The sequence below is a fragment of the Crinia signifera genome, chromosome 6 (genome assembly GCF_055691185.1).
Source record: "Crinia signifera chromosome 6, ASM5569118v1, whole genome shotgun sequence".
Taxonomy (NCBI): domain Eukaryota; kingdom Metazoa; phylum Chordata; class Amphibia; order Anura; family Myobatrachidae; genus Crinia; species Crinia signifera.
In genome coordinates, this window is record NC_139222.1 from 232,369,212 (window position 1) to 232,382,568 (window position 13,357).

The following is a 13,357-nucleotide window of genomic DNA, read 5'->3' on the forward strand; positions in this document are numbered from 1 at the left end:
TATACCCCTAGATGAATTCCCTGAGGGGTGTAGTTTGCAAAATGGGGTCACTTGTGGGGGGGTTCCTAACTTTTAGCATCTTATGGTGCCTAGAAACCTACATGGTGCCTAAAAAATAATCTCATAAAAAGGAGGCTCCAAAATCAAGTAGGTGCTCCTTCTATTATGAAGCCTGTGGTTTGGTCAACGTGCACACTAGGGCCACATATAGGATATTTATGAAAACAAAAGAATTGGGGGAATCAATTTTTAGTCACATTTCTCTAGTAAAATCTACTGTGTTCCTTAGAAAAATGTATTAAAATTGCAAATCTGCAAAAAAAATGAAATTTTGAAATTTCACCTACACTTTGTTTTAATTCCTGTGAAACACCTAAAGGGTTAACAAACTTCCAAAATGCTGTTTTGAATACTGTGAGGGGTGCAGTTTTTGAAATGGCATCATTTATGGGGGTGTCTCACATACAAGTCCCTCAAAGTCATATCAGAACTGAACTGGTCCCTAAAAAAATCAGTGTTTGAAATTTTCTTGAAAATTTGAAAATTTGCTATTCATATTGTAAGCCTCCTAGTGTCCAAAAAAATTAAAAGGAAGTTAAAATAATGATGGAAACATAAAGTAGACATATGGTCTATGTTAGTTATTAACTATTTTGAGTGGTATGATTATTTGTCTCACAAGCAGAAAATTTAACATTTTGCAAATTGCTAAATTTTCCATTTTTTTACGACATTTTGGTATTTTTCACAAAAAAACACAGACTGTATCGACCCAAATTTACCACTAACTTGAAGTACAATGTGTCACGAGAAAACAATCTCAAAATCACTGGGATAAGTAAAAGCAAAAAAAAGTTATCCCCACTTAAGTGATACATGTCAGATTTGAAAAAAAGGGCTCTGTCAGGAAGGCAAAAACATGCTGTGTCAGGAAGGGGTTAAGCAGGGACTGAAAGCATTTGTTTCAATTTACATTTTTGAAATCCTCCTTTGAACATCCTCCATAAATATAATTCAGATACTGTTGATCTCATTAGGCCAAATTGATGAGAGCTGAGAAATTATGCTGATGAATATTGTAGAATTTCCATCCTTAATTGAAAACTGGCCATGATTGCATTTTGGCATATACCTTTTAATTACATCCTGGGTAGATACGCACTATAATAAATCATCTTACAGCCTGTAGTTTATGCTCTGTGCAATAGAGATAGCCTTCAGTTGTTTATCCATTAATGGTCACCATCGATGGTGACATTGATGGATAACCTCAATAGTGTGAAACCACCAGTATGGGATCCAGTAATGGTTTCACCTAACAATAGTCCCTGCAGCTTTAGTGTTCAATTAGCTGTGGTCCAATATAAGCCCATGTGTAGGGTTTGGTGAGTGTCAGGGACAGAGCTACAGTATGCTTGGTGGAAATGCAATAAAAAAATTTGGTACCTTGGTATTATCAATGGTGGGAAACCAACTGGTTCAATGGAAACAGTAGCCACCAGTGGCAGCTTCAGAGGAGGGGTTGCAGCTCAGCCCAAAATTCTAATAGGGGAACCACACCAACTGCAATAATAAATGCCACCAAACATCACCAGCTGGGACTCATTGGCTGTTGGTGTGGCTCCCCTATTTGAATTTTAGATTGTGCTGCATTCCCACCTCTGGGGCTGCCTTTGGTAATTACCATTGGTCATAAACCAAGGATTATTTTAAATCATCGATGGTTGATGACCATCCCTACTGCGCAAGTTCATGTGGTCAACATACCTCCCAACATGAGCTTCTACAGGAGTGACAGAATGCTCCATTCCTAAACTTCCCTCCTAATTTATGAGTGCCATCATCTGTGTTGAAACACCTTCTCTTATCAGCTAACCCACAGGTTCTCAAACTCGGTCCTTAGGACCCCACACAGTGCATGTTTTGCAAGTCTCCTCACAGAATCACAAGTGAAATAATTAGCTTCATCTGTGGATCTTTTCAAATGTGTCAATGGGTAATGAATGCACCTCTGCACTTGCTGGGTGACTTGAAAAAACGGAACTGTGTGGGGTCCTGAGGATCGATGTTGGGAACCCCTGACCTAACCTGTTCAAACTAAGCAGGTGATGGCAATCATAAGTTAAGGGGGAAGTCCAGAGTATTGTGTCTATCCTGGAGAAGGTCATGTTGGCAGGTTTGGGTCAATGTGAATCTAATAACTGTGTTCCATTGCTAGAAATGTGCCCAGTCTGCTTATAAATAAAGCTCTGATCATAAAAAAAAAAGTTCTGTATACGCAAGGGGTTAAAATGAGACATACCTTCATCACTCTGTGCTTGATTGCATTTGAAGTAATTCCCAAATACTATTGCAAAAGTTATCCAGTTCCAGAGCTTCAGTATCATTTTCTGTCAGACTTCACTTGGGGCAAATCTGAAATGAGACAAGAATAGAAAAAAAAATGAAGTAAAGGATATGACATGCTCATTTCTCATTCACTCAGTGGCAGTCATGTCGTGTAAGACTCCATTGAGCTCATCATCAGTCACTTGTATCAATAACAGCGTAAATGCTCTTATCCACTGTGGTGGGCTGAGTGACTTCTTCTTGCCCGCTAGCAATCCCAGATCCACACAGAAGGTTTTCTGATAACAGGTCTGCAGTAAACACAGCACTTTGTTTTCTTTTTTTTACCTCTATTTAACACTAGAAGTGTCCGGAGTTCAAAAAACGATATAAATGTACTAAAATGGACTGAAAATGTTTTGGTAGCTGTAGAGAACATCAATCTAGAAATCAAACCTGTCTCCTAGCATACAGACATCAGCCTGAAATCTCAGATGCAACTTAAAAGCAGCCTACATGAAAGCACTACTGTACCGTGCTAGTAACATTTATGGACTGTATGTAGAATCGTTAATTTCTTCTGATACTATATCAAATAAATGGACTTTGTGATGTGGGAAGAAGACGTTGAATGCACTACTGACTTCCTGTCTTGTATAATTCCCCGTAAGGCTAGAATAAAACAACATGTTTCAAGTGAGATTTGTCAAAGCTTCGAGAGTGGAGAGAGAAAGTATCAGTAAATAAACTGTCAATTTACAGACTGTGGATTATATGTATAATGAGTCAAATGCCCTTATTCAGATCTGATCGCAGCACAAATTAGTTCTCAAAATGGGCAAAACCATGTGCACTGCAGGTGGGGCATACTTGCCTACTTTTGAAAACTAGTTTCAGGGAGATTTTAGTTGGTAATAGAATTTTGCAAGGTGCCCCATTGAGAGGGCGTGTCATGCTCCACCCAAAGAGCGTGTCTAGTTCCATATATGGAGAGATTGTGAAAAGAGATTGTGAACGTGGCACCTAGAAGCGTGGGTGTGTACTGCTACATCTGAGAGGAATCTTTTAAAATGACATATCCAAAAGTAGATGTGCCCCAAAAGCAGTTAGTAAGAGCTACTATACTTGCTAAAGTGCTGGGAAGTGGTGCAAATGATTCAATCATCAAAATGAGGGAGATTGGTAGACTAATCAGGGAGAGAGGGAGATTGCTGCTTCAGGGAGTCTCCTGCAGAATGCAGGAGGGTAGGCAACTATGAGGTGGGGCAAATGTAACATGTGCAGAGAGAGTTACATTTGTGTTGAGTGTGTTGAAACTGAAATCTAAATTGCAGTGTAAAAATAATGCAGCCAGCAGTAGCGGCTCTTACTGTTTTGGAGGAGGGGGGGATGCCGCAATGTGCCCCCCCCTCCACTGCCGCTTTCACCACCGCCACGCTCCATTGCCGCTGGTCCCCCGCACAGGGCCAGCGCATGTGCAGTAGCTTTATACATACTTCGGAAGCCCCCGGAGGCTTAATCAGGTTCCCGGCCGCATGCGCAGTATGGTCCGCTGTACTGCGCATGCGCACAATCCGTATTGGGGGCTACTACGCATTTGCGCACAGAGAGGTATCCTGGAGGGAGGGATCACCTCCCGATGGGCTGCCTTGAGTGACTGTCAGGTCGGACTTCCAATAGGAAGTCACTGTCAGTCACAGTGAAGCTAGTGCAGTCTCACAGACTGCATCTGGCTTCACTTTAGGCAGAGACAGTGGCTGATTTTACCTGGGGGGGGATGCAGACTTGCACCATAGGCAAAAACCACCACTGGCAGCCGGTATTTACCCTGCACAGAAACAAAATAACTCACACAAATCTAACTCTATACATGTTACCTCTGCCCCACCTACAGTGCACATGGTTTTGCCCATTTTGAGAAAAAAATTGTACTGCGATCAGATCTGAATAATGGCCTATGTAATAGACTGTGCAGGCAGCACAATTTTGACTAGAAAATTTACAAACTTTTGTACAATATAGTCAAAAAAAAAAATACTGACCGACTGCCCCCTCCCAGAAAGCAGCTCTTAACTGTCATTTATTGAAATACAGCCTGAAACATGGCAGTTAGAAGCTGATTGACTGGCACTTTATTTCCAGCCATTTTATCTCTCACCAGGCTTAGTACATAGAACCCTTTATCTCTCTCTCGGAGATAAGTCTTCCCCTGAGTACTGTACCTTAACTTTAGTTTCTACAAGCAACCTATAACATGTTGATATAGCAAAATGGTCACACTCTGGACAAGCAATTGTAATGTATTCACTTAAGAGGTCCATACATCACCCATATTAAGGCAATTCCCCATTCTATCAATGCTTTGGTCAAATATCAAGACTGACCACAGTAAATTTCCGCATCGAGTTGTATGCCATGTTTATTACTATACAGCAGCATTATGTTGTCAGAATCTTCTGTTTATTAACTGTTATTCATGTATGGTGCACACATACAGTATTACATAGCTAAGGTTGCCATAACATTCCTTTATTCAGGGACACACAAATCAATTAAACTGGCCATACACCAGACCAACTGGCCATACACCAGACCAATGAAATGTATTGAATGTGGGCAAAGAAATACAATATTCTTTCCTCTTAATTTACCCTCATCTGTGTTGAACAGGTTCATTGATAAGAAAGGGGTTGTAACACAGGTGATAGTAATCATACATTAAGAGGGAAGTCCAGGAATAGAGCATTGTGTCCCTCCTGGATGGGGTCATGTTGGGAGGTATGTTAATATACCTTACAGTATAACCCATTCCATTAGGCTCTGCTCTGGAATTCCCTCTTAATGTATGATTGCCTGTGTTGAACTAGTTCATTGATGAGAAGGGTGTTTCAACACAGGTAACAGTAATTATACATTAATAGGGAGGTCTTTTTAAAATTGCATAAAACAAGGGTTACAGCCGGTGGCAGAGTCCACTTTAAATAGCAGAATTTACCATCTGTGACTGCACTGGCTACACTGTGACTGGCAGTGACTTATTGTTGGAAGTGCTACCTGTCAGAGAGACACAGGTTAGGCAGCCGCAGGGGGAGAATATTTCTACCTCTGGTACTGTACTGCCAGACCAGGATGCTCTTAGCAGAGAGTCTGCTTCCAGTAGGAAGCCACTCCCTGCATTTCAGGCAGCTCTACCCAACTTCTATGGGCTTTAGCCAATGCAGTCAATAGAAGCCAGTGTTTTGTGCATACGCAGACCAGCCTCCACTTGTACACATGTAGAAACCCTGGCCAGGTCCAGGTACTGTGCCCTAATTTCAGAAGGTTTGGCCATGCACCCTTAGGATAAAATAAACAAAAAGTACTTTAAGTCACACTGCTGCCCAGCACACAGCAGAGTGTTCTGGGTTGAGAAGAACTTCTGCTGCAATGTAATGGGTGCCCCAATGGGCCCCTTCATCGGAAGTGAGCCCAGGTAATTATTACCCTCTCCTCTCTCTGCGCCACTGTGCTCCGGTTCTGGGACCTAGCTGGCCAGGGCTGGCTGCCTCCACTCTTCCTCTCTGAGCACAGGTACAGAAGCAGCACCCCCCCCCCCTCCCCTCCTACAAGCTGGTGGTTACATAAATTACTTATCATTATCTACTGCAGTGGTTCCCAACCTGGGGTACTAGTACCCCTGGGGGTACTCTGCATACCAGTTGGGGGTACTTGAAAATAATATTGGTAATGGCGGAAGATGAAAAAAAGTATTTCGATTGCAGAAGAAGACCCATTGCCATGGAGAAGAACCATGTTTTGTCACTTACGGTTCTGTCTTCAGCGTCATCAGCATCATCAGTGTCTCCTGGTGCTTTTGCCTGACCAGCAATCCATGGGGAGCTTCCCATGCTGCCCTCAGACATCAGCAATCACCTGCCCTGTGCTGACACAGGTGGAGGAAGCAGTGGCATTAATCTTACAGGTGTTAGTGGGAACCCTGGAGACAATACACAAACAGCGGCCAGACATGGAAGGGCACGATTCCTGTCCGTTACTCCTTAATATAAGGATAGGCATACCGCTCACTTCCCCTACACTTGTAAGTTCTGTCTATATTTCAAATTGAGAGGGGGTACTCTTCAATAAAAAGCCTAATCAAGGTGTACGGGAGAGAAAAAAGGTTGGGAACCACTGATCTACTGCATACTGTAGCTACAGTACTCTATGCACTCACATTTGAAGAGGATGGGATAGAGAAACCTGTAGTCAATTAGAACATCACTCATAGCAGCAGAGAAAGAAGTGTGATGACCAAGTACATAAGGCATATATTGAAAGGTCATTTCACTTTTATTAAATGCTATGAAGACATATAAAGGTCTTTTAAAAAATATAGACTTTTTATGTGTCCACTGCATTTGAAGAAAGTGTTTTGACCTTTAAATATTTGTCTTATCTGCTAAGTATATTATTATTATGCCAGTTGAACATGAAAAAAAAAAATATTCTGTCTCATCTATTCATTTCACAGCTAGGAATTAGTCTTAAAATTTCACAGCAATGAGCCTGACGAGCCATCATATTTTTATGCTAAATATGAGATAATGTGCTTTTAAAGGTCGCAGATCTTTAACATATTAGCTTTACTAAATGTGATATATTGTGAGAAACAGTGGCGGTTTTTACCTATAGGCTGCGTGGGCAGCAGCCCCCCAGGTAAAATCCACCACAGTGTGACGGCTCAATAATATCAATCGGAGTCCTACCCCCTTTCCAGAGCCTACTAGTTTGGTAGACAATGTGAGCTTACGGGAGAAGGAACACTGGCTCTATGGAAATTCTGTAACAGGTAAGTCCTTGGACTATCCAATACAAGTACACTCGTATGACGTAACACCGAATACAAGAAACTCTAAAATACCATATTACCGTAAAGTACACCAGCACATGATTTTATAAATAAATTAGAATCGTACCAGTGCAAATTGTCTACTGTTTTATAGGTAGATGAGAATAGCATAAATGAAGGGGATATCAACTAAACAGTGGTTCTAAACCTCAGTCCTCAAGTACCCCCAGCAGTTCATGTTTTCCAGGTGCACAGGTGCACTCATTATTCACTGACACATTTTAAAAGATCCACAGGTGGAGATATCTATTTCACTTGTGATTCTATGTGGAGACCTGGAAAACGTGCACTGTTGGGAGTCCTTGAGGACCGAGGTTGAGAACCACTGAACTAAAACATAATACACTATTATGGGGAGGATACAGTCATAGGGTTGACATATGGTCGACATGCATCAATGTCGGCACACCTGAAGGTTGACACAGGCTTAGGTTAACAATTCAATAGGTTGATACCTGCATTAGGTCAACATGGGCTATGTCGACATGGGGGTTTTTCAGGGGGTTTTTTTTACGCCAACAGGCGGTATTTCATGCCCTACCATCCACTAGGGGGTGGTGGGAGAATAGAACAGTGTGCGGAGCATGGTGAGCGCAGGGAGCCAAAGCGAGGGACAAAAACGTGAAAACACAAAGTCAACATTTTGACTGGCAACCTACCCCATGTTGACCTAGTGACCTGTCGACCTACAGGTGTGTTGACATCGATGCATGTCGACCTTCAATGGTCAACCCAATGCATGTCGACCCTATGATCCATACCCATTATGGGCTGTTATTTTTTTTCATGAAATGGATACCATACACCTACAATGTATTACCATATCATTTCCGATAGTCAGTAGTACACCAGTAAACTATTCCTTATGGAATCACACGCGTGACCCCCCGGACGACTACAAATGGACGATTTACATAATCATCTATTTGCAGCCAGGAGAAATAATTTGATAGTCGTCGACCATCGATTGATTTCTACAAGGCTCGCAGTTCAGAGACACCTATATGGTGACTCTAAACTGGGGGCACCCTGTGTGAGGACAGGGGGAGGAGCTGACATCCTGTGATGTCACTGCCCGCCCCTCTCACCTACCCTCACGGCCACATTAGCATGAGAACGCCCAGCATTCTTATGGGAACACCCATGAAACGCTGGGTGTTCTCATACTCTAATGGGGCTGCCCGGCACCTCCCACTCGCTGTGTAGGGTGCATGCACCCAGAAAACAGAATGATTACCGTGGGTGCAAGCACCCTGTGTCTGCACATGCGCAGACGCAGGGCCGGCGCCACCACTAGGCAGCTCTAGGCATTTGCCTAGGGCGCCGGCACCTGGAGGGCGGCAGTTCGCCCCTCACCCCCAGCGAACTGTGTAAAAAAAATTGCTGCCCCGGCGTCCCTGCAGTGCTGGGGCGGTCAGGGGTGTCCGTGCCGTAGGGGTACCTGCGGCGCCGTCATGTGTATAAACCTGGCTGCGGCCGGCGGGGTCCCTGTAGTGAATAGCAAATAACTAGCGCTATGCGCACGGCTGTGCGGGAAGCGCTAGTTATTTGCTATTCACTACAGGGACCCCGCCGGCCGCAGCCAGCTTTATACACATGACGGCGCCGCAGGTACCCCTACGGCACGGACACCCCTGACCGCCCCAGCATTGCAGGGACGCCGGGGCAGCAGTTTTTTTACACAGGTACCGCCTCCCCCCTCCCTCCCCCCAGCACCGGGGCGCCCCCACCCCGACTCGCCTGGGGCGCTCCGGTGCCTTGCACCGGCCCTGCGCAGACGCACACCAAATCAATCAGAATAAGGTCCTATGTGTACATGCCTTAAAAGGCACATTCATGTAAAATATACCAAGAAGATGCTAAGTGCAACCAGAGTTGCTTGGTACCTGGCATGCCAAGAAGGGATATTTGGCGCGACTGCAGCAGTAGCGTATGAGAACACATCTGCAACATGATTCCATATGAAGCAGAGTTCTGCGTCGTTTAAAGTCATTTTATGAAAAATTAACAGTAGTTAAATGAATTCAATGTGTTCAGCCTCTATCCTCTCGCAACCAGAAGCAAAGTGTTTTACAATATACTACACCTATTACAGATAGAAACTAAAACAGGCTTAAATGTTTATTACACTTGGTGCATTGTAGGCGCTTATCAGGAATATTTATTTTTCAATTACGGTGATAGACATTTTTAATTTATTTAAACTGAAACAATACCACATTGCAGTTGAAGGAGATTAAAACAATACATTTTTTTCTTTTACTGATTCAATTACTTTGTGTCCTGGGAAAAAGCACGTCATCATCAATTGTAACTTGTTTTTGTCTTCATTTTACTTAAATTACACAGAAGCAGGGAGATCATTTAAATAAAACTCCTTTACGAGGGATGACTCACCAAGGAAGGGACGTTTCCAAGGTGAAAAAATGCAAACTATTACAATGAAGGACCTGATATAACCTGCCAATTGCTCAGAGCGATGCTTCTGCTGATAGTTTACAAAGGAATATGCTATTCTAAAATTTACTAGAAAAATATATGTATTCCGCACAGTTCTCCAGGTACTCACAGCACCGAAATGAAAAAAATATTCAATGGCTAGGAATACATTTTATGAAGGACAACAGGCAATGTTTTCAACGCTCATTGTTCAGTCTCAAAAAATGATTTAACAGTATCATTGGTATTGTCATAGTTTTAAGTACATTGTAATTATTGTTAAAAATAATGCATTCTTCTATGTTTCTACCAAGCATTATTGATCTAGTCAACAGCTATTCTTGCCTTTGAGGTGCACTTTATTATCCATGGTAATTTAGGAGTTGCCTTCAGGATGCAAATCATATAGTAAGCCCTTGGTAGCACAATGCACTCTTTCATAACTGATAAAAGCACACTTTGACAACATATTTAACATGTAGAATAATTTTTACACTAATGTACAATTATATGTGTCAACTATAAAAACAATCCCAGATGATTCTGTAATACTCCATTATTTTAAGGTATTGCGCCTGACTGTGGCTCTAATTCAGACCGGTTCGCTAGGCTGTGTATGTTAACGGCCTAGTGAACAGGTAAATGCCACCCACCACCCGACTGAACGACCCCCCCCCCCCCCAGCAGCGTGAATTCCTTAATTTGTATGTGAGGGGGGTGCAGCCATATGGGTGAATAATCATTCAATGGTCGCTGACCATCGAGATATTGTATTCACCTGTTCGCATATAAAAGTGAGTTTGAACTGACTTTTATCTTGGCCAGAGATGGCCGAAATCAGGGCGGGCGCTAAAGTCCTTTGTAGTCAGCTGCCCATCCCAAGCAGGCATCGACACGTTGTCACGATCCTGACTGAGTTTCTCATGTGCTATGGCTTAAAGCCTCCCATACACTACAATGATGTGTCTGACCCTGAATTCGGGAGCGATTCCCCTTGAACCTCCCCTCGGCCTTCCCTGGAGTGATTCCATCCGATTTTGTGCTTTGGCATAATTTTTGCATAAGATATATCTTATGCGATTGATCAAGCCAAGATAAATCTTGTCCTGTGTACACACGGGGGAGATATATTGCTCAGCCATATATTGCTGAGCAATATATGGCTGAGCAATATATTGCTCAGTTTCTCCTGTTCATCAGCGACCAGAGATGGTCGCTGATGAAAAAGAAACTGCCGGGGGGAGCCCGGCAGTGGTAATCAGCTGGTCACAGGAGCATGTTCCTGCGACCAGCGATCACCACAGGGGCAAAAACGGGAGCGCGCACCCGACGATATATCGCCGTGCACACTCCCATTGCGGGCAATATGGTCGCTGAGCGACCATATTTCCCGCGATTTTGGACAAAATCGCCCCCGTGTGTACGCACCTTTATGTGATATATCTTATGGTATGCAATTGTACCATATTGTACCATAAGATATGGGATGGATTAGTCGGCTAGAGGGCCTGGAAACTTCAGTCAAACTTCCTGTAATATATTGCATACGATATATAGCATGCCCAAAAAGCACTCCTTTTTCCATCCCAGGTACTTGTTTCCTAGCACGGCCACAATCTTATGGATCGTGTACCTTTAAGTTAAGGTACACGATCCACACGATGGACCCGATTGCCGGCTAGGACACAATATCGGGGGCATCGCGTCGGTCGGGACCATTAACATTGGTCCCGACGCGACCGACGCGATGCCCCCGATTTTTCCATAGGCTTCAATGTTAAAAAATATTTTAACATTGAAATCGTGTCGGGAAAGGTAAAATATCGGGGGCATTGCGTCCGTCGGGACCATTAACATTGGTCCCGACGCGATGCCCCCGATTTTTCCATAGGCTTCAATGTTAAAATATTTTTTAACATTGAAATCGTGAGAAAATGTGAAATGGGCCAATATGACCCATTTCACATTATAGATGTCCCCGTCGTCACCCCACGATAGACGCCAACCCGAAGCGTGGCGAGCGCAGCTAGCCCGCGATGGGCGGCGGTGCGCGTCCTCCGACCTTTTCATTCCCCTACTATCCACGTCGTCGTGGAGTTGAGAATAGAATAGTGTGGCGAGCGCAGCGAGCCACCGAGCCCGAAGCGCTCGCCACACTATTCTATTCTCAACTCCACGCCGACGTGGATAGTAGGGGAATGAAAAGGTCGGAGGACGCGCACCGCCGCCCCTCGCGGGCTCGCTGCGCTCGCCACGCTTCGGGTTGGCGTCTATCGTGGGGTGGGGTTTACGGCGTTAAATTTGGGGGGGTTGGGAATATTTAACATTGAATCCAATGTAAAATCGGGTCCCAGGGACCCGATTTACATTTCATTCAATCAAAAAATCGGGTCGCAAATCGGTCGGTCGCGTCGATCGCATCGCATGCGACCAAATCGCATGCGATGCGATCGACCCGATTTTTCCGACCTGACCACCCCGATGTAAATCGGTGTGGCCGTGCTAGGAAACAAGTACCCCATCCCATTCCGATAAAACACTGGTGCTGTATGACCGATCTAGGGGCTTCTAACATACCCCTTTCACACTGCAGCTCCTAACTGGTAAATTGCTGTTTTTTAATCTTTTACCGGTATTTGTATTTGTTTTTATGGCAGTGTGAATGGCTCTATTTCTATGGCTTGAAACTTATTTCTTGGGTGTTAAACGGGTTGAATGTGTGAATGGTATTACATGCTATTTAAAACAGTTTGCACCTGCAATGTGAAAGGGGTTTAGTGGCTCAGACCCTTTTTAAATACAGTTTTGAAATACCAGGTCTTAAACGTTTAGGCAATGTGAAAGCAGCATAAGACACTCATGGGGCCACACATCGGATTGGATGGTAAACACAAACAATTTGACACTTTTCAAAACATTGAAATTGAATGAAATCGTGCAAAATAGTTCTAGTGTATGGGGCACTTTACCTCAGCATATCCTGTGATCTGAATTGCTTCAGCTCAGCATGCACTGCAATCTGTGTTGCTTGGTTCTGATTAGCCACCTGAGTGGAGAGCCTCTGAGTAATTTGCAGGATCCTGGGTGCAGCATTCTCTGTGCATGCTTCGGAATTTAGGATTCATTCCAAATCTGAGCATAAAGCTGGCCATACATTGGGCTGCTTGGAACAAAAACCTGGTAATATCTGAATATCACTTTGGCAGTTTTCCAGCATTTTGAGGCTAATGGTCAACTGTCATTGGCTCTCATCCATGACCAGGTTTTTGTTCCAAATAGTCAGATCGGACAATAAATCTGTAGATATATGGCCAGCTTTACCTAGAGTACAGACATGACAGGGTCTGATCATCTGACTTAAGCTGTGTACAATATATTGCTCAGTGTCTCCTGTTCATCAGCGACCAGAGATGGGGAAGAGGCAGGGAAACAGCTAGCTTCTGCAACCAGCGACCATCAGGGAGCGTGCACCTTGCAATTTATCGCCGACAGCACAAACAAATCAGCAACCATATTTCCAGTGATATGTGCTGAAATCGCCCCCGTGTGTACGCACCTTAAAGCTGTGTACACACGGTATTATATATTGCTCAGTTTCTCCTTTTCATCAGCAACCAGAGATGGTCGCTGATTAAAGGGAAGCGATGCCGGGGGAGCCGCAGAGGGAATCAGCTGGTAGGGGCTAAAAAATGATTTATCGCA

The 13,357-nt window shown here is 43.8% G+C and overlaps 1 protein-coding gene across 5 annotated transcripts in view; it reads right to left on the minus strand.

The window, feature by feature from the left end:
- PCDH15 (protocadherin related 15) overlaps positions 1-13,357 on the minus strand; it is a 1,154,330-nt gene that overhangs the window by 999,270 nt on the left and 141,703 nt on the right. For 3 of the 5 annotated variants that reach the window (XM_083149096.1, XM_083149094.1, XM_083149092.1), the window contains exon 2: positions 2,303-2,415. In XM_083149096.1, the coding sequence (XP_083005222.1) occupies positions 2,303-2,387 (85 nt within the window). In that variant the 5' untranslated portion in view covers positions 2,388-2,415. Of the gene's footprint in view, positions 1-2,302; positions 2,416-12,624; positions 12,776-13,357 lie in introns of those variants that run through there. The other 2 variants (XM_083149095.1, XM_083149093.1) reach the window with 1 other exon arrangement.